The 26,078-nt window shown below is 36.4% G+C and overlaps 1 protein-coding gene across 6 annotated transcripts in view; it reads left to right on the top strand.

The window, feature by feature from the left end:
* The window catches only part of UPF2 (UPF2 regulator of nonsense mediated mRNA decay), a 55,841-nt gene that overhangs the window by 16,270 nt on the left and 13,493 nt on the right, over positions 1-26,078 (top strand). For 4 of the 6 annotated variants that reach the window (XM_048962767.1, XM_048962756.1, XM_048962747.1 and 1 more), the window contains exons 7-20: positions 422-484; positions 3,559-3,662; positions 4,234-4,319; positions 9,638-9,746; positions 11,117-11,230; positions 11,708-11,824; positions 15,538-15,723; positions 16,240-16,443; positions 17,010-17,285; positions 18,971-19,154; positions 22,122-22,261; positions 23,551-23,655; positions 24,932-25,030; positions 25,704-25,871. In XM_048962767.1, the coding sequence (XP_048818724.1) occupies positions 422-484; positions 3,559-3,662; positions 4,234-4,319; positions 9,638-9,746; positions 11,117-11,230; positions 11,708-11,824; positions 15,538-15,723; positions 16,240-16,443; positions 17,010-17,285; positions 18,971-19,154; positions 22,122-22,261; positions 23,551-23,655; positions 24,932-25,030; positions 25,704-25,871 (1,955 nt within the window). The remainder of the gene's footprint in view (positions 1-421; positions 485-3,558; positions 3,663-4,233; positions 4,320-9,637; positions 9,747-11,116; positions 11,231-11,707; positions 11,825-15,537; positions 15,724-16,239; positions 16,444-17,009; positions 17,286-18,970; positions 19,155-22,121; positions 22,262-23,550; positions 23,656-24,931; positions 25,031-25,703; positions 25,872-26,078) is intronic. The other 2 variants (XM_048962786.1, XM_048962794.1) reach the window with 1 other exon arrangement.

Raw genomic sequence — 26,078 nt, 5'->3', positions numbered from 1 at the left:
ATAAGCTAAATTAGAAGGGAAAAAAATGAAAGAGGAAATAGGGTAAGTAAGGTAGACAGTCCAGTGAGTGGATACGTGCCTTGTACTACTTCTGCGTCTCTTTCTGGTGGCTGGAGCATCTCTTCAGTCTTTTTTCCTGTGCCTGAATACAAGGGAAACAAGGCTTTTATTCAAAATGTGTGTTTTCCAAGCACGTTTGTCTTGGTATAGCATCCTTCACAGCACTGCAATGCATATTTCTTCACTTATTTCTTAAAAGTTTGAGTCCGTAGTTAGTTAAATTTGAGATACAACTTGTAAGAGGAAAACTTACATTGTTAGTTGAAGAGGATGATTAATCAGGAATTCAGGTAACATATTTTATTTCTCTGTTATGTTAACTTTGAGTGAATCTTAATTTTCTTATTTTCAATATGCTCAGGCAAGAGAGAGGGAGCAGATAGCACCGGAGCTGACAGTAGTGACGGAAAACAAGCTGAAAGAAGTGAGTTTTCAGGTTGTTTTTAAAAGAGAAGAGAAAATGGGGAAAAATGGAGCTGTGTGAAAGATGTTGAGAGAGGAATGGCCAGGATGAAAGCCATCAAAGATATTGGGAGCAAGGGGAGTCTGATGTTAACATATATATATATCTAGCATCATTTTTGTAAGGCTAGCCAGCAGTGGAAAGAATGTGTAGAAGATGAGTGTTAATGCTCCACAATGCCACTTGCTGCACTATTTAGAGAGCTGGTGAACCTCCTATTAGGAGAGCAGAAATAATATATCCATGCCACTCTCATTAAAGTGTTTTGTGGGATTGAATGTCTTGAGTGTACATTCTGAATACATTCTTTAATGAGGCCTTGGTTCAACAGGAGTGTTGAACATTATGTCTGTGTGTTCTGCATAAGGGAGGGCCAGCAATTTGTACTGGTTCCTATCAGCTGAATGTGGCTGCTTCCTTGAGACCATACTTGTTACAGATGTTCATCTCACAGAGGGGTAGCACTGTGCAAACATTTCTGTAATTCACACTGTCTGGATGATACTACACGAAACAGACAGAACTTTCTGTCAGAATGGACTTTTTAGATATAGACACTCTTAGAGCTGTGGTTTTGTACAAATAAGTTGTTTATTATCAGGGAGCCAAGGCTTTTTCAGGAACTGTGCATGTGGGGAGAGGGGAAGGCAAATAGCTGTTGATACTGAAATAGATGATTTCTTAGCACCGGCCGTTGCAGGAGAAGGACTTCAGTAATTCTGCAGTGTCTTCTCATAGTTGCTTAGTTCTAGTCCCTGAAAATTGCAGGATTCCATGAAATTTTGGTTAAATGCAAAGGTGTTTCAAAAAAAAAAAGTGTTTTCTCAATCTCTATGATGATCTTGCTCTGTGATTTGGTCTGTACCCAGATAAACTAGTAAAAGTACCCTCATGTCAATTGTTACACATTGCTATTTCCTGTGATTTCTGTAAAAGAATGAATGCATTTCGAAACGTGGAGGTGAGAATGCAACTAAAGAGGATCAAAGGGAGAAGCAAGAGCTGAAATTTGTTTTGTTTTTGCTTTGATTGCATGGTTAGCATAGTTGTTTACCTCAGAGAAGGAAGCCCTAACCTTTTCATTTCCTGCCACTGTCAAATTCTTCATTTTTCCACTCTGAAGTCACAAATATATTTCAGGTATTACGAAGGATCCTTTTCACTTAGAAAGGGTATTTACCTCAAGGAGAAAGAAATACAGGAATACAGCGTAAGAATACTTGCAGTCTTCCAGTGGGAGAGGGGACTAATGAGAGAAGAGAGGGAGTTGGGAAGTGTGGAAATGGAATGTGATCGCGAGGGCCTTCTGAAAGATTGCCTTGAGAAGTGACTGAATTGGTTAAGATTTAGTTTTTATTTTATTTCAACAGCAGAGTCAGTTTGAACAGAAAATAGAAATGAGGCAACAAACAGCAGTAGGAAGGGAAGGTGAAAGAGCATTTGAAGGAGACAGGAAGGAATATTCTGTAAATATCTAGGAGGAAAAATGTTTTTTTCTCAATTCTTGTAGAAGTTGAGTATGTGAGTAATGAGAGAGTCAGTGTTGTACTAAATATGTAAAACCTCAAGGTCCTCTTGGCTGAGCATCTGGAACTTTTTTTTTCCTTCTTTCTTAGTGAACCCTTCTGTCTTGTTCTTCCAATTTCTAATTGCCTGAGGAAGAGAAGAGGCAGTGCCATCAGCTTCCATCTCTAGCATTGTGGAGGCAGGACTGCTGGCAGTGTTTCTTGGAGCAATTCCTACAGCTTCTTTACCTAAGTTAGACTTCTGTCCTTACATCCCCAGAACAAAGAAAAAAGTCCTATGACATAAGCAAAGAGAAATCAAAATGCTTTCAGTAACTTGAAAAGAAACTTCAGTCTTATCTCAATGTTTAGGCTGAAATGACAAAGAAATTATGGCAAGCGTTGAGTACTTCTTAGTGATTTTTCAGGGACTATTTTCTCACCTACCCGTGTTCTTGAAGTCTGCCTGTCTGTGTTTTCCTTCCAGATACCTCCTAATTATTGCTGAATGTCCTTGAGCTGAAAGGAAACAAAAATTCACCACATTCCCTTTTTTAGAAAGCAGTTTTCTTTTGCACTGCTTTGGCCAAGGAAGATGTTTCCAAATGTCTTCCAAACGTTTGTTTCAACTCATTGTTTTGGCTCGTGCTGACAAACAAGCTAGACTCTTCTCTAGGACTTCAGTTAATTCTGGATATCTGGATTTTAACTTTGTTTCCTCTTCATAACACTTGTTTTGCAGTTAAGGTGTAGCTGTAGGGGTATTGGTTTGAAATCTTCACAGCTGATGCTGGAAAAATCTGAATTTCAGTGGTAGTCTCCTTTAGTTCAGTGATGTTACTGACTCAACCAGTAGATACAGGTCATTGTCTGCTTACTGTGTTGCAAAATACACAAAGGTTTGCTTGAGAAAACAAGTTGCTACTTGCCGTGCAACTGCTGTGTGCTCAAACCTCCTTCCTTTTCACAGTGGTTCCTTACTTCAGTGTCTGCACAGGTGAAGAATCAATCAATTGGCCAGCTTCAGTTTTTTGCCACTTTTTGGACATTCTTGCCCCCCCCCCAAAAAAATCTGCTTCTCACACAGAGCAAACATAAGGAGTAGAATCTGCAGTTGCAATGTTTTTGCTGTACTGTTTTGCCCCATGTTTGGGCCTTTTTGTGGTCCATGTTTTATTGCCTAAACAATTCACCACAGTCTTCCAGGAATATGCATTTGCTGTTTCTCCCAACAGTGTAAATCAGGAGACAGGAACTCATGATTTTATTATTAATTCATTAATAGGAAGATAAGTTTTAAAGGTGATACTTTAGACTCTTGCTGGTATAGACCAACAGTGGATTTTTTTTAATACTAAAAATATTAAAAATTAATTTGTTTTCATATTTCTTTGTTTTTTGTTTTTGAATCTGTAGATAAATATTCAAAATTTAAACATTACAAATGTGCTGTGTTTGGGGAATGTGATAATAAATCATTATATTTTGTAGCTTAAAGATGTGTGCTGCTTGTTTATTTCACTCTGTTAGAACAAGAGGATGAAGAAGCCAGTACTGGATCTCATTTAAAACTTATAGTTGATGCTTTTCTTCAGCAGCTTCCAAACTGTGTGAACAGAGACCTCATAGACAAGGTACTGTCATAGTTCTCTTTTTTTCCCCAACTCTTAAAAATATATAATGCTATCTCAGATTGATTAATAATAAAGACTGAAGCTTTGGAGTCTGTCAGTAACTGAATTTGATTTTAACTTAAAGGAAATATTTTTTTCTCTGCCACGTAGTAAACTGTTGCCCAGATATCATGTGAGCTGATACTCCTCTCATCGTTATGTTTTCTCTACCCATTCTCTTAGACTGTAGTTTGTTTTAAAAGGAGTAGGTCTGTCTTGGGTTTTTTTTTGAGATTTTTTTTTTTTTTTTTTTTTTTTTTTTCTTCTGTTGCACCCTGACAAATTACTCCTCATCTGTCTTCCTAAAGCTACTTTCTTTATTCTACTGGTCTAAGAATTGGTTTATATTCTTCCAACTGTGTTGGTCAGGGTCCATTCTAGACAAAAACTGAGTTTTTAAAGCTCATGTAACAAGCATGGCACTGTAAATGGTACTCTTGGAAAGAATGCTACATTGCAAACAATGTATTTTTAAAAAGAGGCAACCCCACCATTTTAAGGTAAAGTATTATATTGACTTTTCTGTTTATAGGCAGCCATGGATTTTTGCATGAATATGAATACAAAAGCCAACAGAAGAAAACTAGTACGAGCACTTTTCATAGTTCCTAGGCAAAGGTAAGAAGAGGGGGGAAATTTGAATTGACCCTTTTGTTATTTAACAGCTGTTTTTTGTTGTTTTGTTTTTTTAACTATTTAAATTAGTGAAATCAAGTGCACATGCCAAGTCACATTTGTTGGCTGTATTTACTCCTGATGTGATTTTTATGTAGAGAACAAAAGAAATGTTTAAAATAAAATGATATTTAATACAAAATGATTCAACAAAATACTTTGCTGTGGTATTGCAGAATTTTATTAGATAGTTCATCTTGTTCAGAACTTGTGAATTTATGGTGGGTCTCCTCATAACTTTCTTTTTTTAACTGTGAAAGTAACAGCAAAACCTTAGTGCAAAACCTCTTAGTGCAAAAGAAGGATATATTTAATTCAGGAGAACTTGTACCATTTTATATGGGAATATCAATAATTAGAGCACAAGGAAGGAATATTTCTTATGACACTAGTTCTTCTTTAATACCTGGCAATTACAGCCTTTTATCTTCTCCAGAGCTACTTTGGAGTTTGCTTAAGGAAAACAAACAGGAGTTTGTGTGAGTTCTTCACTCTATCATTCATTCATTAGAATTTTCCTACCTTTTTTTTTTTTTTGGCTTTGTGTAAGATAGACATCTGCACTTGCTAGAAGAGCCTTCCTTATAGAAATGGTTGCAAGCCTGATAGATAGAATTGATAAATTCATTAGAATAGGGTTTCTTTTCCTTGTGGTAAACTTGTACCTTAAATAGATGCAACTTAAGTAAGTGCAATTATGGAGGAGTCACTTTTCCTGCTCCTCCTTGCCCTGATTTTCCTCAGAGGCTGTTTTGATGCTGCTTCTAGCTCCAACTGTTTCATCATCATCTTGGATTTCCTGTTATATTTCACACTACTTTGATTCCATTCCTTTTTAACACTGTGAGGCAAAAAACAGAGTGCTCCTTCATCATCTTACCAGCAGGCACTCTGTAATCCAACAGTTTGTTTTGAAAGTAATTATTTAAAAAAAAAAAGATTAATTTGTCTGTAGGAACTCAATAGACCAATAGTTGATGTGGTTGGCTCCAAGGGCTGTTACCTTCTTCACAGTGCAGCTCTTTAATATCTGGAACTGATACTGAAACAATTGGGTCAACCCAATTGATTTTCTTGCAGTTGTTCTTTAATTATAAATATTACTTTTAAATATTAAGTATTAATATCTTAATGCTTGTTTTATATTACTTTCTTGTATTCTAATGCCCCTTGTGCTGCCTGCTCTGAAATCATCTGTGCATATAAGTACATCAGCCTCCAGTTGTATGACCATCAGCCCAATTGTGTGTATCTCCCTTTTCTATTTGCCTGCATTACAAATGTCCATCTCTGGGTTACTAAACAAGAGCCACAGGGTGTTGGCTGAGTATTTTGTTTGGAACCACAAACAATTGCAGTGAAAAAATACCAGCTGAGCTGCCCCATTGATGCAGACAGTTTTAAAGGACAGTCTGTGCTAATATTTGTTGGCTTTGTTACTGCATTTGGTAAGGGAGCAGTTCTGCTTTCTTCCTTGAAGTCACCATTTACAATCCTTGTGGGAGAATTTCTTGTGTGCCTACGTAGCATGCAAGTTGCTATAAAATGCTACAAATTGGTTTAGAAAAACATACATACAGCTTTGAAGCAATGTTACACCAACAGTATTTCTGTTAGTATGTGTGTATATATGTATATACACTATCTGTATTACACACAGTTTTGTGTATCCCTTCTCTGGCTGTATTGACATCTCTTTATTTTCCATTACTGTTGCACAGTAGTTTTTACTAATTCCAGGAGTTCTTGTAGCATCCCTTCAGGATACCATTGGAGAAGCAGTATAGGAAAGCTTGTTATAGTTCAGTTCTCAATTTATTTTTTTTGTGAAGGTTAAAGGGAAAAGTGTCCTTAAAAGGTGGAGATAAAACAGTGTATTTTCTAAATGCATTTAGTCTCCAAACATAGTAGATAACGTAGTCTCAATCTGGCTGCTATGTTTGCAGCCATAATAAGGTATCTCAAAACACAGTAACATCTGTTCTTTGGAGTGATCACAGTTTCAGGAAATACGCAGACATAATAATTGCACCAAGAACATACAGAACTTTAAGGAGAAGTGGTTGAGGAGTAGTAAAAACTCTTTAAGGCCAAAATTGTTACATAGTGCTGCTAGGGAGCTTGCTTGGTTTCCCTTGGCTTGTGTAGGCTGGGACAAATGCAAACTTAATTTGTCAGAGAAAAGAAGGCAGCTGTTCCTCAACTGTCACTTGATTAGGGTCAGAATACAACATCATTAATTTGCTTTGTGGAATACTTACAAATTCATCACATTTAAGCTTCCAGCTTCAATTTGAACCTGCAAACAGAAAGCCTTTTTTAGAGATTTTTTTTTTTTCAGTGCTAGTATAAAAGTGGCTTCAGATCTTCAGGGAAGGATTGACTTAAAACTAAGAATGAGCCTTTTAATTCAGGACTGTGTGGTTTGTACTAAAGTGGCAGTACAATGATTTGACCAATATTGTTTGCAGTTTTAGGACATCTATGTGCAATTTTTTGCTATCTGAAGTAGTTTCCTGCACAGAAACACACACAGTGTTGCATACTGCAGTCTTGCTGGTTTTTTTTTTTCTTTTTTTTTCTTTTTTAAATTCAATACAAAGTTTAAAATACCTTTTAAGGTTTCAAGTTCTAAAGTATTTAGGTAAATGCTCAAATAAGGGTTGTGGTTTCTGACTTATTTTTCTTCCCCATTCCTACATATGGTGATCTGTGAAGCTGAACATGGACAGAGCAAAGAGTTCTGTTGCTCTTTGCATTTTAACAGTGTCTGTTCTTAATTCAGAAGTTAACTGCCTCGTGAGTGTTAAATAGTTCTGAGCATTCTAATCAGATATGTACACTTCTTGTATGTCTGTCTTCATTCAGCTTCCTACCTGAGAATTCTCAGTAAGAGGACCCTCTTTGTTCAATGTAAATTGGCTTCTCAAAGTTTCAGTGCTTCTTTCTTTGGCAGATGAAAATGAGAGATTTGCTTAAGATAGGGTGTTTATGCCAGAGCTGAATAAATAAAACTGAGGGCATGAAAATTCCACAGCATCATGTTCTTTCTGTTGAGTAGTGCAGGTGGCAGTTTTTACCTATGCAAGACCTATGAATACATTTCATTTATCTGGATTATGTTTGTGCTTTCAAGGCAGTTCTCTCTTGCATGTTGCTTTGTGCTTTAAGCTGTCTCTTAAATAGGAACTCAGATAACGAATGTCCAAAATGTCCACTTCGCTTTCTAATAAAATTTTGCATTTAAGGCTTTAATTTAATAAAGTCTTTGTTTTGTTTGTAAACTGACATTTGAAATTCTTAAAAAACAAACAAACAAATATACAAAAAAAAACCCTAAACTAAAAAGTTTATTAAATATTTAACTAATGTGCAGTCTGTGAGGTCCAGAGTTGAGTAGGTTTCTGTCCTAGAACTTAGGTTATCTATAAATGCAGGTACCAGTAGGTGGTGCCACCTATATTGCAGTTTCTCCACTTCTGAATGCTAATTTTGTTTCCCGTGGAGCAAGTGAACAGATTCAGTGTCTGATAGCCAGTTTTACAATATTTGACCCAAGGCTTTTCCTTATTATATTTCACCTATTTAGAAACACTCAGTTTTAGTATTCTACCCCATGAAGAAACCTTTTGTATCCTGTGATGAAGCAATAACGATGCACTGTAAGACTTAATTTTCCCTCAGGTATATTCAGTTTACAGAGATGAAATTATTAGCTCTCAGCAGGCAGCTACTTGTTCAGATTAGAATAAAACTTTGTGCTGCTTTTTAAGAGATCCCACGCAGAAACTCCCTCAATTAAAGCACACCCCCTCATCTCAGCCCAAGTCATTTCTTAATTTAGTTCATGCATGTATGTATAAAGTAATGAGACTTTCACTTCTGCTCTGAGTTAATGACTAAATGCTTATAAGCCTGGTAGTAATTTGCTGTAGTTAGTCACCCTTGACTGTGTGTTCCAACAAGCTCAAAAAATGTAAATACTACTTCAGTTATTGATTAACAAGAGAATAAAACTGTTAAATAGGTAACTGGGATACCTCTAATGTTTCACCTGGAGTTTTGTACAAAAGCCACATAGCTTTGCTTTTTTCAGGCATTGTGTTTTTATGCTTCTCTTCCACAATTTAAACATGGAATTTTCCCTGTTTCTTTGACATTGCCCAATTTTCATTGCTGCTGCTGTTGTGTGGGCTGCAGTTTCGAGGTTTCGTCTTGATTTTCTTCCTTTCTTTGTGAATCCAGCTCTGTTTCGGGGCAAGCTCTATTTTTCTTTTTCTTTTTTTTTTGTAAGTAAAGATTTTTCCTTTCACAGGCAGTTTCTCTCTTCAGATATCCAAAGTTAAGATGTTTCTCTCCAGTTACGTAAAAGATGATTTTTAGGGTTTATCTCCTGTTTGCCTTATTTTCAGAACATAAGTGAATACAGTAAAGAAAGCATTTGTTCTGTTTTTATAAAGTTTTCCTAATATAAGGAAAGACTCAAGTGTGATGTCTGTGGTTGGTGTCTCTCCATTTAAAAGTGGTATATACAGAGTTATGCAAAGCACTCTATTGTTCAGTCTTTTGTGAAGTGATGCCATTAATCAAGTTTGAAGGCATTTATTCCATTTTTGCAGCCAGGTACTCTGTAATGAGAAGAAACAAAGTACGAGCTTGAACTGAACACCAGAATTCCCTAAGGGGAAACAGGTGTTGCTATGAAATGGTTATGAAGGATTATAACTAAGGAAAGATGAATGAAAATAAGGAAAGTTCTTATATTTTGCAGTATTGCAATTAGTGTGATTGCTAGTTGAGGTTGCCACTTTACCCACTTAACATCATCTGTTGAGGTTTCCTTGATGTAATGACATTCCTGCATTCATTTACAAGTTCACTGTAAGAATAAACATCCTTGGTTTTGTTTGCAATTACTCAAAACAAAACAAAAATTGCCCCTTCCTTCCCCCCTCCCCCCCCCCCAAAAAAAACACAACCAAAAAAAAAAAACCAAACCAATAATTAATGGAGCTCACTGTAAGGATTTCTAATTTTGTATATTTCAATGTGCCTGAATATTTCTCATATCTGGAAATTGCTTGAAGGCAAGAGGTCAAATTCCATTGTTAAGATGGTGTTTTCCATTTCACAGTCATTCTTTTCACAAGCAGAACAGTAACTCTGCTTGTAGGCATAAACACTTTTTTATAACCTTGAACATAAATTGATTGTCTATTTTATAATCTCATTTTATATATATGTGTCACCTTTGTTTGCAGGTTGGATTTGCTACCATTTTATGCAAGGCTGGTTGCCACATTGCATCCCTGTATGTCTGATGTAGCAGAGGATCTTTGCTCTATGCTGAAAGGAGATTTCAGATTTCATGTATGTCCTCATTTATCTTTTTGCATTCAATTTTACTAATTCTATAATGGTAATTTTTTGGGAAAGAGTAATGCTTTCTATCATGTAGATGCTAATTCTTAAGTTCAGCAACTCAAGCTAGAGTTGTTTTCTGCCATCTGAGCAGATTTGTTCCTAAATGCTTGATTTGTGTATTTTAATTTTTTTTTTACTTATCATGTATCTGTATATATGCATTATTTGTAGTGTCTTTCTTATTTTCCATATTAAATAGTGATTAAAGTAAGCTGTGTAACAGTTGAAAGTTACAAATCTTATAAACTCTACTCCAAATGAAAGTGTTAGCTTTCTGTAAATCAGTAACTTGCACTGGGAATGAGAATTGACTAAATTCTAACCAGGCCCCCATTACGAAGTTACTGCTGTAATGTAGTGGTTGCAATTGTAATATAGCACTTCTAAAGTTTTGATTTTTACAGTTTTCACTAACCAAAGTTTTCATCCTTGCGAATGTATCATAGAATCATAGAATATTTTGGCTTGGAAGAGACTTTTAAGATAATCTAGTTCCAATCCCCTGCTAGAGGCAGGGATACCTCCCACCAGATCGTGTTGCTCAAAGCCCCATCCAGTTGGCCTTGAGGGTGGGAGCATCCACAACCTCTCTGGGCAGTCTGTTCCACGCCACAAACCAATTGGTATTTTTCACTGTTGTTCTTTCTACAGTATTTTAAGTTCACATAGTAGAATTAGTTATCCTGTACAGTGTTGATTCCTTCTGTTTTCTGAGTTTTATGGCACAGGTTTAAAAACTTGTTCATAATATTGACATAAAATATGTATTAATTGTTAACTGCAAGTATTTAAGTCCTAAATGAACTCCTTATTCTCAGGACAAGTTATTTATGTTGTGGAGAAATAAAATTGTCTTGTTTGGTATGATTATGCTTAGAGCTAAAGCTGTGTTTTCACTGAAGTTGTTGGATACCTAATTTAAAACAAGCCAATCAAATGGAAAAGAACATCTGGCTGCTCTTTGGTAAACCATACTTGAAAAAGCTGTCAATGTTCAGAATCTCCATAGTAGTAGCAATCTTACTCTTGTGCTTACAGAGTCAAAAAATACAATAGAATCTAGCTGATACTTTGCTATACCCAGTGTGATGGCAGTGGTTGATATGTGCTTATAAATGTTTAGTAAAGAATAGTAAAGAATTCTGGGGGGGGAGGGGTCAGAGTCAGAAGGGGAAGAAGTGCAAGAACAGAGAGAGCATGAGAAACTGAGGAAATGTCAAACATTTCTAAATAGCAATGCTACTTACAAATCTTTGGCTGAAAGCAATTTTCTAAGTTGGTATTTTAAAATCAAGCATGTTTTCTTTTTTCTTCAGGTAAGAAAAAAGGACCAGATCAACATTGAAACAAAGAATAAAACTGTGAGGTTTATTGGTGAGCTTACCAAGTTTAAGATGTTCTCCAAAAATGATACTCTTCACTGTTTAAAGGTTGGTGGTTAGTAGTTGTACAAATGTTTTTACATGCTGATATCATGTCCCTATCATGTTTCTCTTCAGGTAACTCTTAATGTTGATCTGTAATAATTTCATTGCATGGGATGTTTTAAATCCTGATGTCTGTTGTTACAGCATATGAGGACACTTCTGTAGCCATTCCAGAAATTGAAATATTATAGTTGTATGATAGAAGGGACACTTTGAAATACACATTTGAATGTAATCAAATTGCTATTGAATTTGTTTGGAAAGTAATGGTAGAGTCTAAATTTTGGATCTAGGCTATTTGTGGGATACTTTTTAATTAGATGAATATTTCTAATTTTGTTAACAGTGAAGTTAATTTGCATTTTTTTCTTAAAGACTGTGATACACCTCAATAGTATAAGGGATAGTAGTTAAAACTTACTGCTTTCTGCAGTTCAGAGAGATGTTTAATACTTGTGTTGTTATGTAAATGCCTTCCAGATGCTTCTGTCGGACTTTTCTCATCACCATATTGAAATGGCCTGTACTCTGTTGGAAACCTGTGGAAGATTTCTCTTCAGATCACCAGAATCTCACTTAAGAACCAGTGTTCTTCTGGTAAGAGGGAAGCAGATTGACTTATGTGTGAGGGGAACTGTCATGTACTGGGTTAAACCAATTAATGATTTTCTGGGTTTGTGATTTGGTCTGTCTTAGCAGTGTTTGTGAATAGTGTCTTTGATGTCAGTTACAATGTTTGGGTACCAGGAAGTGAAACTTTTCATTCAAGTTTATCCTGAGTGCACAGAGAGGATAACCTCCTGAAGTCTTTTAGTAAAAACAAAGTTGGTATGAGAGAGTCTTCCTGAAGTCCTTTTTGTGGATTGGAGCTGAGGTGGACTCACTACATCCTAGTCTGCTCTGGTGATATCAGCCTTTGTAGTCTTGTGGACTTGCAACTGTTGTTATTAGTAGCTTACACAACACTGGGCAGTCTCTGATTGCACCTACTGTGGGAATTGCTTTCTGAGCATTTTCTGGAGAGCTCCCGTTGATTTCTAATTCTGTTCATGACTTAAGAAAGAAGTTTCTGAAACAAAAGCTATTGCACTTGAACTACAAATAGTGTATTTGATACTATTTGTGGGAAAGCATTAGTAAATGGAACAGGAGAAGGTGCTTTAATGAGAGGTGAAGACAGTTGTGGAACATGGTAGTCTCTTTCCTTGGATAACCATCTGCAGTTCTGAATTTGAAGAACAAGTTTTTGAAGACACTGGAGGAAGGGATTTTAAAAATAGAGGTTCATGATAATTGAAATAAGTGTGGAAGTGTTATCCTTATGCCTAGATAAGTACTGGCAAAGATTTAAAAATAATGGGCTGGTTTGGGGCTTCTTTTTTCTGTATGAATTTGATTCCTTAATAATGTTTCCTGTCTTGTAAGGTGATCCTAAAAATTTTAGTCCAAGGCAAGACATGTGGTTGAAGTGCTTCAAAGGTAGACAGTAGCAGTAGGAAATTGCATGAAATTAAAAGCAGCTAAAGCAGATGCAATCCAGTAACTAAACCATTTTTTTTAATTAGAAGCCTGACTAAATGTTTTAATGTTCCTTGCTGACCTTCAAATCCTTGCGTTGTGGCAAGATTATAGATGTGCATCTGCAGTATTGAAAGTAGTCACTGCATGTGGAGGAGAAAGCAGACATAGATTGTGCTCCTGGAAGGGAATAGTTTACAGGTTCAGAGTCTCATTGTAGCGGCAAGGCTTTTAAAGCCTATGTAATATCGTTGTCTTCTGTACGTGTATCTCCTATCTCACCAAAGCACAGGCTTACGCTTGATAGGTGTTTCTCTTGAATCTGTAGCCTGCCTTTCTGTCCTACAGAGTTAATAGAGCAGCAATTGTTACATACTTGGATATAGTGCAGTACAACCTATTTTCCACAAAAACACTGTTTCTTTCTCAGCCTCTTTGAACGTCACACCATTTATTGCTCTGGGGCTGTCACAAGAGGAAAAAGATGGGTAAATTAACTGCAAATCCTCGTTGCGGAGTCCTTTTTGAAAGGAAGCAGGAATATCTCAATTTTCTAAAGATTTGCCAGCTGATGGAGCTACTGTGGTATATTACTGATTTATTAAAGATGAATCTTTATAAATAGGGCAATTTTTATTTCTTTTAACTCCAGCGAGTCTTTCAAATTCCATCCCTTGTACGTAATTACAAAAAAATAAGATAAAACATTAACTTGGCTGTGGGGTTGGTATGTTGATAAATGTGTCACATGAATTGTTGCTTTGGAAGGAAGGTCAGTGTTATCTTCACATATATTTGTGTAATGTTATCATGATAAAATACCGTTCTTGTGTTACACCATTGTTGTTTTTTGGTTTGTTTTTTTAAAGGAATACTTGTAGCTTTGTTTTTGCTATCCAAAAGACTGCATCAGTCTTAAGGATTTTAGTCCTTAGATGTAGTGAATGATACCAAATTATTTTTAAAACTCTAAAGCAAAATCACTTGTTTTTGTAAACATGGGATTGACGTTACCCAGTAGCTCAATTCTTAGGTTGACTTGTTCTATTGATCAAAATTGAAACAGTAGAATCCTGATTGTTCAGACAGACTTTTTGATGAAGTAGTTACCTCTAGTTAAAGCTAGAATACTATATAAAATAGACATACTATAGAATACTATAAAAATAGTGCTTCCAAGAAAGTTAAAAACTTGTTTCTGAAGTGCTGGAACACGTGGAGAGGCAGGATAGCAGCTTGTAGAGCATAGCAAGTGTCGTAAGACAACAAACATGCTTTCTCTTGATGCATCTGGAAAATTTACAAAATATTCCTAGCATTACACAATAAGGTTTTGAAACTTTTTGCTTTTAAGTGCCTTTTCCCTCCTAAGCGTAAACAGCACATAAAGCAATTTCCGTTCCCAATTGCTAAAGTGCTGTGCATCCATTAAGGGTCTGTAAATTTTCTGTTATCTGACAGGAATTTCCCATTTAGAGAGGAACGCTCGCAGGGAATCAAAGAGGAGGCCATTTGTGTCATAGAAAAGGTTAAAAATGAAGTGCATTAGTGCTGGTGTCATATTGAGACCTCCCAAGCAATAGACAGACACAATCTAGGAAAATTACACTATTTGTGGTGTTACTGTTACACAGAAGTGTTCTTTGGCATTGAACTAACAGTTGAAACCCAAGGCTAGGGAACTGTTCAAGTATGTTTACATTTCAGTTTAACTGAACCGCAGTCTGGTAAAAGAAATTTTCATGTTCACTAGAAAGTTCATTGGTTTGAAAAATGTGTGCATCTTCATCAAAGGTTTATATCCTTGTCATTGTTTGACTGGGTTGTATGAAGAGATACACAAATACGTGTGTGTACGTGTTTGTCTTTTGTATTTGTGTGTATTACCAGTAGGTGACCTCTACTGAAAAAGTAGTTTAATTCTGTGCATCTTTTTTTCCCTTTGAACCACCTTAGAGTGTTTTAGAATATATCAGTTTGATGTACCTTATGTGCATACATGTGCATAGAAAGGTTTTGTAATCTAATGAAGCTCATCTTCTTCAGCTGTAAAAATCAGCAGCCCAGAACTAGTACTTGTTTTTGTACAGAATTTTATGTTAAGGAATTGTTAAAAAGCCACAGAATTTGTAAGTATGTATTCAAAATGAAATATGGAGAAAAGATTATATTCAGAGGGGAAAATGAGGACAGTCCTAGCAATCACAGTAATTGGTGTTGACATATGTAACAAGCTTTGGCACGTCTCATTCTTTTTTCCCAAAATATTCCTTTGTGGTAGATGCAGTTTTCTGTGTAGTCTATTCTGCTTTGGTAAATAGCAACAACAGAGCAAGTAATAAGAAAAATGCCATTGCTTAAACCACTGAAAGTTCCTGTGAAACCATCAATACAAACTTTCTGGAGCTGCACATTGCTGTTTGAAGTAGGTTGGTATTCTCCTGTTGTTACGTCACGTGGGTCAAGAAATGAGTATTTCAGCAGTGTTAGATTCGACGTGGTTAATGAAATGAGCTTTATTCAAAATGCTGTTTTATTGAGCTAAGCAATGCATTAAGATTTCAAGTTAAACTGTGGCTATCCTTCATAAAAGTAGAGCTTGTAAAGAGAAATAACACTGACAACACCATAGAACCGTATCATCTATACTTTCTTTTCTTCTCTCCGGCCAACCTTTTGGGTCTCTTCTTGCAATCTTCTGTTTCCTTTGTTTCAAACTTAAGTGTAACAGACTTAAAAGTGGCTTGAGAATGTAGTAACCAACATCATTAACTGATCATTTGCATTTACAGGAACAAATGATGAGAAAAAAACAAGCAATGCATCTTGATGCGCGCTATGTTACAATGGTAGAGAACGCCTATTATTACTGTAATCCCCCTCCAGCTGAAAAAACTGTGAAGAAGAAACGTCCTCCTTTGCAGGAATATGTTCGTAAGCTTCTTTACAAGGATCTCTCAAAGGTCACCACAGAGAAGGTAAATCTCTTCAAGTCTTTTATAGAGGCGTTGCTGAAGGTGATATACTATAAAATTTTGATGGTGATTTTCTTAATTGCAAGGAGTAGGAATCATTCTGGTATCTCTGGTTGTTAAGTTTGTTTTGTTTCTTCAAATACAGATAGATCTATATTCTCCACATCAAGAGCTGAACAGACAGAATGAAATTAGAATTTTTGTGCTGAATATCTTGTATTCAAAGTCAGAGATAAAAGATAACAGTTAAATACATACTGTGAGAATAAGAAAACTATGGGGCAGATTGGAACAGTTTGATTAGTAGCTAGAGAACAGCAGTTCAATTGTCTCTATAAGGTTTTCCATAGCTACTACAGATAGAGAAGATGTTTGAAGAAACCAATTAGGTCCCTTGCAGGTGTGTATTGGAATTTTCTTCCAACTGTGTGTGGGGGAGGGGGAAGCACATTGGGTAACAGAAAATATTTTGATATTTTATGTGCCAAAATGTGAAGCTTGTCTTAAAATTTTACTTAGGTCCTGAGACAGATGCGCAAACTGCCTTGGCAGGATACAGAAGTAAAAGACTATGTCATATGCTGCATGATCAACATCTGGAATGTGAAATATAATAGCATTCACTGTGTGGCCAACCTCTTAGCAGGGTTGGTCCTTTACCAGGAAGATGTTGGAATTCATGTTGTGGATGGAGTGCTAGAGGATATTCGACTAGGAATGGAGGTACAAAAATTAAAAATCAAGATTAACCCGTATGCATCTACTTACATTGGAAGGAAGACAGTAAAATAATCCCACTTAAAGGAAAGAATTATCATATTCTCTTTTGTCTGACTTTTCTACCCATCCTTCAGTTGTTCATACAGGATCATTTAAAATCTAGTAATAAGAAATTACAGATTCCTAGGACAGTTGTTTTCCTCCTTTTCCTAATAAGGATGTGCAGTTTGTCTTTATGCAGCATAGTCAGATTGCTGGGGCTTAAGTCACTTGAGACTATCCTGTGTTTGGACAGTTTATAATTACAATTTTCTGGACGGTAAAAAAACAGTCCTAGGTTTCAGAATGAAAGTATGTTAAATGTGTATGAATATTTATAGTGGCTAGTTGCTGACTAGCTTTCATAATTGTCTTCATTGCTTTTTAGTTTTGTGTAATATGTGTAGCTCATGTTGTGATGAATTTTATCAGATATTTACACTGCTTTTCTCTTAAAGAAAATAAAAACACAGATTCTCTTATGGCTGCATATAAGATGGTTTTGGTTTGTTTGCCTTTTTTTCATGAAGGTTAACCAGCCAAAGTTTAACCAGCGGCGGATCAGCAGTGCCAAGTTTTTGGGGGAGCTTTACAACTACCGCATGGTGGAATCAGCTGTAATATTTCGAACTCTGTATTCATTCACATCATTTGGTGTGAACCCTGATGGTAGTCCTAGTCCACTGGATCCTCCAGAGCATCTTTTCAGAATCAGACTTGTGTGTACAATCCTTGATACCTGTGGGCAATATTTTGACAGAGGATCCAGCAAACGAAAACTTGATTGCTTCCTTGTATACTTTCAGGTATTATAAACTTTTGTTCCACAGATTTCTTTAACAGCTCAGTCTATTATTTATTTCTCTTGGTTGTTCTCTAGTTTTTCAAGTCTTTTCTACCTAGCAACTGTTTTGTTTTAAAGAAAAGTGTATGTCCACACGTAGATGTTACTTTTGCTCCAACAGACTGGCCTAGCAGTTGATTCAGTGAAGATTTAGGTCTGTCATTTAGGGTGTCTCAGTGAGTGGAGAAATGGCCTTACAGAAACCCTGTGAAATCCAGTGGAGGTAAGTATCAGGTCTTGCAGATGGGATGGAGTAGCTCTGTGTGACAGTGCAGTCTGGTTCCAATTATCTAGAAAACAGCTTTGCAGGAACAAAGTCAAACTTCCTAGACTAAGTGAACACAAGAGTCAGTTCTGCATCAATTGTAGTATGCTGTTGAATTTCATCACTATTTTGTCTTGGCAAGAGTGCAACCAGCAGATTGAAGAAAGGGATTTTATTTTTTGCTTTGGCTTGGTGTGTGAGGCCACGTTTAAAACATTTTTATCCAGCTGAGGGCTTCCTGGTAGATGAGAACCTTGGAACTGAGCCGAATCTATTGGAGGGTCACCAAAATGATCAGGAGGCTTGTGATTCCCTTGTGAATTTGCTCAGTTCAGAGGGGAAGGTTAAATAGGGAGCGATTAGATTGCTATCTTCAGCTGCCTAATAGAGCTGGTGAAGAAGGAATGCACAGAGAGAGAATGAGAGGTAATAGCAAAAAGATGCAGAAAGGAGAATTCTATCTGATGGATTTAAGGGGGAAAAGATGTCATAGCAGGAGTTTCAGGCACCAAAATACATTTCCTTGGGACAATGAAAAATTCCAGTCTATGTGGCTAATGCTACAAGTGTTTGGACTTGATTTCTTTCAGCTTTCTTCTTTAAATTACACTAAAACAAGAATATTCAAATTAATAATGTAATGTGTGTTTTCCTTCTTTAAGAATGCAAATCCTTTGTATATCAGATGTATTTTAAACCCCAAGTAAGTGAAGGAATCGCTGTATTTTTTTATATGACTTCAACAGATGTTCATTTGACTGTCACCTTTTCAATGAAGTTGCTATTACTCCTTCATTTTCAGACACAATTTTGGCATTCTCTTCTTTTTCACATTCAGCTGTGAGATTCTCTTTCTTGAGTCAGATTTAATTTTTGTATTTCTATTGCAACTTACATGCACTAATTTTTTATAAAATGAGCTGGATGATAAATGACTTGATGGTAGCTACAGTCTTAAATCTTTTTGTAATATTTACTGCACCCTCGCCTCCATAATAGGCTTTGGAGGAAATAAATTGTCTTGAAAATAGACGTAGGAAGAACTCAAAAGCTGGACAGTTTCTAAGTGTTCATCTCTTTAAAAAACTAATAATCTGCCTTTGGAAGGCGCCTCCTTTACCAGTGCTTTCTGTGCTCAGTTTTCATACTTTTAAGAGTCTTTATAATGAAATAAGAGTATCTTTAATGTTTGTGATGCCCAACATTGTCAGTCATAACTTAGTGTTAGCAAAATATCTAGTAGTTGTATGAAGTAGAGTAGTGATGTGAAATCTTTCACATTTTGTACTGAATAAATGTGACCAGGTGTTAAGAATTTAGTAAGTGAAACAGTTCATAAATGCCAGTGTGTCTACAGCTTAATTGAATATTTTGCATTCTAGCGGTACGTTTGGTGGAAGAAAAGTCTGGATGTCTGGACAAAAGACCACCCATTTCCTATAGACATTGACTATATGATTAGTGATACACTGGAACTCCTCAGACCAAAGATAAAGCTCTGCAGCTCTCTGGAAGAAGCTATCAGACAGGTGCAAGACTTGGAACGAGAATTCTTAATAAAACTAGGTAAGAGAATGAGCATTAGGGGTTGTGTTTGTGTATTCCTTAGGTTACTGTTGTCACGATGACGATGGTAAGTATTGTTGTTCTCATTATATGATGCTTTTATTGTCCTCATATTTCTTCTACTTTATTTGCATTTTTGTCATTTCCTTTGAGATCGTATAATCTCTGTAACTCTTATATGATGGAGTATTTAAAAACAAAAAACCATAAACCACCCAAGTATATATGATTATATTGCCTGATACAAAAAGCAGGGAGTTCCTGCACACTGGTGTTGTAGCCTGTTGATTGAATTGGCCTTTGTCAGTGCTCACCAGTCATTCTGGTAGATTGGTTGCTTGCATCTGTTGTTCCTTCCCAAGTCTGGATTTGACTGAAGCTGCTGTTGTCAAAGGAAGCATTAGTGTAAGACTGCAGTGGAAGAGAGATGTGTTGCTTTCCAAATGCTGTCAGGTACTTTAATCCTTAGATTTCTTTTGGAATTAATTTTGGATGGGTCTTACATTTCAGCAGAGACCGATAGATGACTTTGATTGGATGATTAAACTTTTGTTCTTTGAATTGTCTGTCAGCCAAGTTGAATGCTGACCTGTAGTTCCTGCTTAGAGTGCTGGAATTTATATTTTTAAATCCTGCTCCATGTACGTGTTTAAAATCACTGCATTTTAAGAAAAAATGCCAGGCTTGCAAAACAGCTCAGCTGGCAGAAAGAAACGTGGTTAGTATTTGTCTAAAACTACTGTCATCGTGTTAACTTTAACACATTTTATAGCTTGCCTTTCTTATTAGTTACTGGAAACTACTGTGCTCATTTCTCATTATACAGAGCTGTTTTTTAATCTTCAGTTTTTATTTGAATACCAGCTTCTTCATGACAAGCTTTTATATTTAAATTTTGTATGTTAATTATAGCCTTGTAAACATTTCATGTGGGTAGACAAGATAAATTTTTGGAATATCCTATAATCCAGTGGGACGAATTGTGCAATTCTTAAGTAAATACATTGGAAGTTATATTTTAAGATGCATTTCTATCTTTAATATGCTGGCTTTTTAATTAATGTGCCTTAAAATTGTCTAGGTAGTAACTGAAACACAGAAATTTTGTTGTGGTATGATCTGAATTGCTAGGTTTTATGCTCTCAGTATGATAAGTAAGAAGTAACTTAATTCTTTTGCAAGGCACTCAGGAATTCCTTTGTACAAATCATAAGAACTTTTGTTCTCTGAGTTGCTGTGGCTCTAACAGTTGAATTCAGTGTAGTTAAGTGTTTTGGGGGGGATTTGTTCACTGAGTATGAGCCAGTACTGGAGAACAACATTTTATTGTGTTTGTTCTGGCACCAGCAAAACTCATCAACAGTCCAACCTTTTGAAAGGGGACTTTCCACCCTTTTTTCCTTTGAAATGTGCTGGTTTTGTGATACTACACTTGCTGATAAACTTCTGTATAAGGTGGGACAATTTTGTTAGGACTGTTGGATGTTGGTCTCAGAGAGATCGTCATCTGTCTTTCTGGTCTCTGAGGGCTGTGATGACAGATGTGAACATGTCTGCAGGAAACTAGGGTTTTTTCTTACCTTAGTAAGGGCTTTACTAAAACTGCAGTTTGTGAGCTGTTTGTTTCCACAACTCATTGGCCCATGAACAATAAATAGTACCAAGAGCATGTTGTGCTGAAGATCACAGCACGCTTTGCTTTTTATCAATCTCAGGTTAACTCCAGGCATAAGAGTGGGGTATACAGTGTTCCATACAGACCTTGAGTTGGGGTTTGGCCATTTCCTGTACCACTCTGGTGATTTTATTTTTTGTAATGAGAATGAACCTCTTGCATAGTTATGGAGCAGCATGGATTTTGAAGAGCACAGCATTTATAAAAAGGACAAAATAATGGTTTGAAAACTCTGGAATATGGAAAAAGGTGTGTATGTGTTCACACAACTGAAATCTGACTATCTACCATATAGCTGTATACACAAATCATTTCATTTCTGATATTTTGTCTCACTGAAGCATAACTGCAAGGATTCACCTCTTCCTTAAACTGCTCTTTCTGATCTTAGCTACTGCCTTCTGAGATCTTGTAAAGAGACCAGGCTGTGTGTATGTGCATATTGGAGTTCTTAAAAGCAGCTGGAAGCAGTGCAAAAAAAAAAAAAACCAACACAAAACAAAGAACTCTGGTATGCTCCAAACTACTTGTCCATTCAGAATCCAGACCTCTGGTTAGGAACTGCATAGTGCTGCATTTGTTCTGTGTGTGTGGCAGAGAATGAATGAGGAATGCCCTGAGCACAGATGTGATGTGTTCATTTGCTGTCCAGAAATCTTTAAGCTCGCTGTAAACCCTAAGTGTGTGGTTAGGAAGATTTCAAAGTATGAATGTTAAACTGTATGGCAGCTGTTTTGCCTCCTTAGAAAAACAGATTTGTTGTGTTCTGGAAGGCTGGCATTGGCATCACTTTCTGGTTGATTGAGCCATGGTCCTCTGGAGGATTTAGTGGCTTTGTAGGTTAATGTGGCAGGGGAAAAAAATTAGCACATAATGTTTTATCTCATGCAATCTTTTAAAGTTTGTTCTGTTTTGCAGTGGATGGCTTAATTTTTGCAATAGTTGTTTTCTAAAAAATCTTTACTTTTCTTCCTAAATATCAGAACTCTGCTCAACCTTTGAGTATTTTCTCTGAAAACAACTCTAGTACAAATTTATTGCTGAATTGCACACCAAGGCACTGAAAGAACCTAAAAACTTTTCACTACTGTAGGAGTGTTGCAGGTAAGGGATATAAGTAAGGGATATTACCTTGAATGACATCTTCCTGGAAAAAAAGGCAGAGGCTTAGAGAGTTGCACTTCAGTTTTTGCACACCAAGTTAACTAGAATGGCTTGAAGATCTTACACTTCAACGCAGTTTCAGTAGTTTCATTTCTTTGCAGTGTTCTAATTGTTTCTTCAAATTGCAGGTCTTGTGAATGACAAAGATTCCAAAGATACCATTACAGAAGGGGAGAATCTGGAAGAGGATGAAGAAGAAGAAGAAGGTGGAGCAGAAACAGAGGAGCAATCTGGAAATGAAAGTGAAGTCAATGAGCCAGAAGAAGAGGTGAACTTAATGATTTACCTTGTCTTGTGTAAAAAGAAGTAGTAATTTTGATACTTTCTGAAGCCCTTGTATGTCACAGGTTAGCTGGTGAAATATGGGTATGCACAACCAAGTCAGTACACTGAGGGTATCTGTCCCAGTTTTCTGTATACAGAAATTGGAATGCAGTGTGTCTGAGATTCTGGAGAAACTGATAGAAACTTGAGCTGTCATTTTTACTCAGTATGTGCTGCTCTTCAGTGGAAAGGTGCCTCTGGTAATTTGGCATGAAAACACATTCAGATCGTTGTCTTTATCTGTTGTAGAAGCAAATGTATTGACTGGATGACAAAGCAGTCAGTAAAAATAACAGGTGTTTGGAGTGTGCCAAGGTAATGGGAATAAATAAGATTTATAGAAAATAATGACATTGTTTACTGTAATCTTTCGAATCAAAAGTGGTGTAGCCACTAGAAAAGCAGACGTGCATAAAAATTCCAACTTGTCACTATGGCACAGCAAAGTTGACACGATAATGTTAGTATTATGATGAAATGAATTTATCAAGGAAATAGGCAACGCTTTTTCTCTTGTTTTGGGTTGATTTGGTTTACTAATAAGCTGTCTTCTAATTGATGTCTCAGCATCGAAGTTTATGAAGTTTGCCTGGCTGTGTGGCTTTGCCCACAGATTAATAATATCATTAGAATAAAAAATGTTTGTTTGAGAGCAGGAAAAGGGACACCTGCAGATCTTGTCCAACTACCCTGCTCAAAGCATGCTCACCTACGGCTGGTTGCCCAATACAGTGTTCAGTTTTCTCTGAAGATGGGTACTCAAACTCTCTAGGCAATCTGTTCCAGTGATTAAAGACCATCCCAGTAATAAATAACCAGAAGAAGAAAAAAAGAATTCCCACTGCCATGACTAATGTGTAAAGGAAAGTTTCCAACTGTTTTTTTGCTATATATTCATGAAAATGTGAAGTAAATGTAGCTGAGATCAGGCTGTAGATTTGCTGGGAAACAAACAAAATCAAACACTAAAACTGAACTAAAATTCACATGGAGGTAGATGGGGAGAGATGCAGAGAAAATGTGAGAGGAACCAAGTGCAAGTGGGTTCCTTTGTTTTCCTCTAACTTAAGTATATGTTGGTGTGATTTATCGCTGGAAATTGTATCAATGAAGATTGAATAGAATCAGTTATGTAAGCCTTGTATTCCTCAGAAAGCAGCTGGTGAGTCGTAACTTTTCATCTTAAAAGCAGTTAAACATTTATTCTCAAATAATTAACATTAAATATTTCAGGAGGGCTCTGACAATGAGGAGGAGGAAGGTGAAGAAGAGGAGGAAGAAAACACTGATTATCTTACAGATTCTAATAAAGAAAATGAAACGGATGAGGAAAATACAGTACGTATCATTGTTTTAGAAGTGATTTATGCTGCTTTGTTTTTCTTTACTACATGCTTTTTTAGCCTGTGCTCCTCATAATGTAATTGAGAAAAGCAAGAATGCTCCCTGATGTTTTTTCAAGTACATTTTAGGTCTTATATTTGCAGACTTCCACTACTAGTTTCTGAAAACACTCATGAAATAAACATTACTACAACATGCTTTCACAGGACTGTGTATTTTCACAGGTAGTAGACTGAAAAGGATTGCCTAAGTGGTGGTTTTGCAATACCTGCAGTGGGAGCAAACTGGTACGGTACAGGGTAAACTAGTTAGTCTGCACTCTGTCTCAAAGCTGAAAAGGAGGTAAACAAAAAAGAGCAGAATACCTTTTTTTTTTTTTTTTTTTTTTTTTTTTAAAGGTTTTCAGAATGGCAAATTGTAGTACCTGTACCAAACAGCCTGAGTAAGCCTAAATGGTAGTAATGATGATTATAAAACAGCATATTGGGGTGCTGGGTTTAAAAAGCAGCATATAAAAGCAGTTTTTCATAATCTGTGTGGTTAAATCGAGAATAAACTTCAGCATTGCACATAGAGAGACAGGCAGCATTGTTGCCAGAAGCTGAAATGAGTTCCAGCACTGTGTGGATAGTGGCTTTTACTTGCTACTAGTCTGCTGTTTTAACTACTGAGGCACTGGAATATGTGCTGACAAATGGTGTTCATGACATCCTGCTGAATCCCAGTTCCAATGTTAGGTATTGCTGAGTTATTTCTTTACCAGTTTTGTGTTTCATTTTGTTTCACTTGAAAAAAGCTTAGTTATTTTTTCCATGTGGTGAGCTATACCAAGAGACACATTAAAGTAGCATTCTTCTTATCACATTATGCTTTCCAAATGGTATTTGACTTGAAAAGACCATCTGACGTTATGGACCTCAAAGAAAAATCAATTTAATTAGTTGTGTTGGAGGGTAGAGAGCTCCTTGTATTGTTGTCAGCTGTGTATAATCTTATGGATGCTCATGCTTTGTGTCCAGAATGTTACGAGTGACCAACCTGCAGAACAATGATTGATACAGCAAGTTTCAGAAAAAATTTATTTGAGAAAATAATCCAGGCTAAAACTTCTTGTAACTTAAAAAAAAATAATAATAACACTTTTGTGTATGTTGTGGAAGCAATGACAGTATTTTTTACTTTACTTCTAGGCCAAGTCTTCATAATTCTGATACTGATGTAATGGCATTTGTGTTCTTTTTTTTTTTTCTTTTAACCCCCATTGTAATAGGAAGTAATGATTAAAGGAGGAGGACTTAAACACGTCCCTTGTGCAGAAGATGAGGACTTCATTCAGGCGTTAGATAAAATGATGTTGGAAAATCTTCAGGTATGAATCTCATTTTCTTAAGTTAACGTAGCTGTACAACTCTTACTTATTTTTAAGTAACTAAGTGATTAATGCCAAATCAGCAATACTAAAGAATGACTTCTTTTTTTCCTCGTGACCTCCCTTCTGCAGTCAATGTGTTTAGATAATTTAATAGTTTGTTCAGTGAATATGACGTACTCACAGATATTTTATTGGATGAATAACTGCAGCAGATATTAGACACTGCTTTTATTTCAATGTAGACTACCCAAGCCTAGCTTATTAATAGCTCTGAAATGTAGTTGCACTTAATTTTACATAACTGAGTGCTGTATAGGACTGTCAGTCACATCAGGGAAATATTTGAATATTGCAAACCCTGAATGCAGGAATACATTAGTAGTATGCAGCAAAAAATTTCTTAATGCATAACGTTTGTTCCCAAGTGTCCAGTCAAGCCTCTAGATTGTTTTTCCTTCAGAGTTAAAATTTTAAATATTCTGTCCCTGTAACTTCCATCTTCACAAGCAAGGAAGCCAAAGGAAATGCATTGAAGCTTTGTGAATTTATTCATATGTACTCTGCATTCTTGGAATGCTTAACTTCTTCTCAGTCATAAAAATGTGAACGTTGGCAGACTTGCTGACACTTTAAGCATTTATCATTTATACAGTTTACTTTCTTTTAATAGCAACGGAGTGGTGAATCGGTTAAAGTGCATCAGCTGGATGTTGCTATTCCTCTGCATCTCAAAAGCCAACTGAAGAAGGGTCCCCCACTTGGAAGTGGGGAAGGAGAGTCAGAGTCTGGAGACACCATGCCCTTCGTCATGTTAACACGAAAAGGCAACAAACAGCAGGTAAGAGACTGTCAAGTATAGATTCCCCTTTAAATGGGCAGGGGAGGAACTGTCTTTCACTTCTGAAGACATTGTACAACTTTGACAGGGAATGTTTTATTTCTTCGTTTTCTCTGAGTAGGGTACAGACCTCTTAATTTAGAGAGACACAAAATACTACACGCAGTTCCATGGAATTCTTGGTTTTTAACAGAAATCAAGTGTAAC

Source organism: Lagopus muta, chromosome 1 (assembly GCF_023343835.1).
Source record: "Lagopus muta isolate bLagMut1 chromosome 1, bLagMut1 primary, whole genome shotgun sequence".
Lineage (NCBI taxonomy): Eukaryota > Metazoa > Chordata > Aves > Galliformes > Phasianidae > Lagopus > Lagopus muta.
Note: the sequence above shows the minus strand (reverse complement) of the source record. Positions and strands in the feature narration are given on the sequence as shown.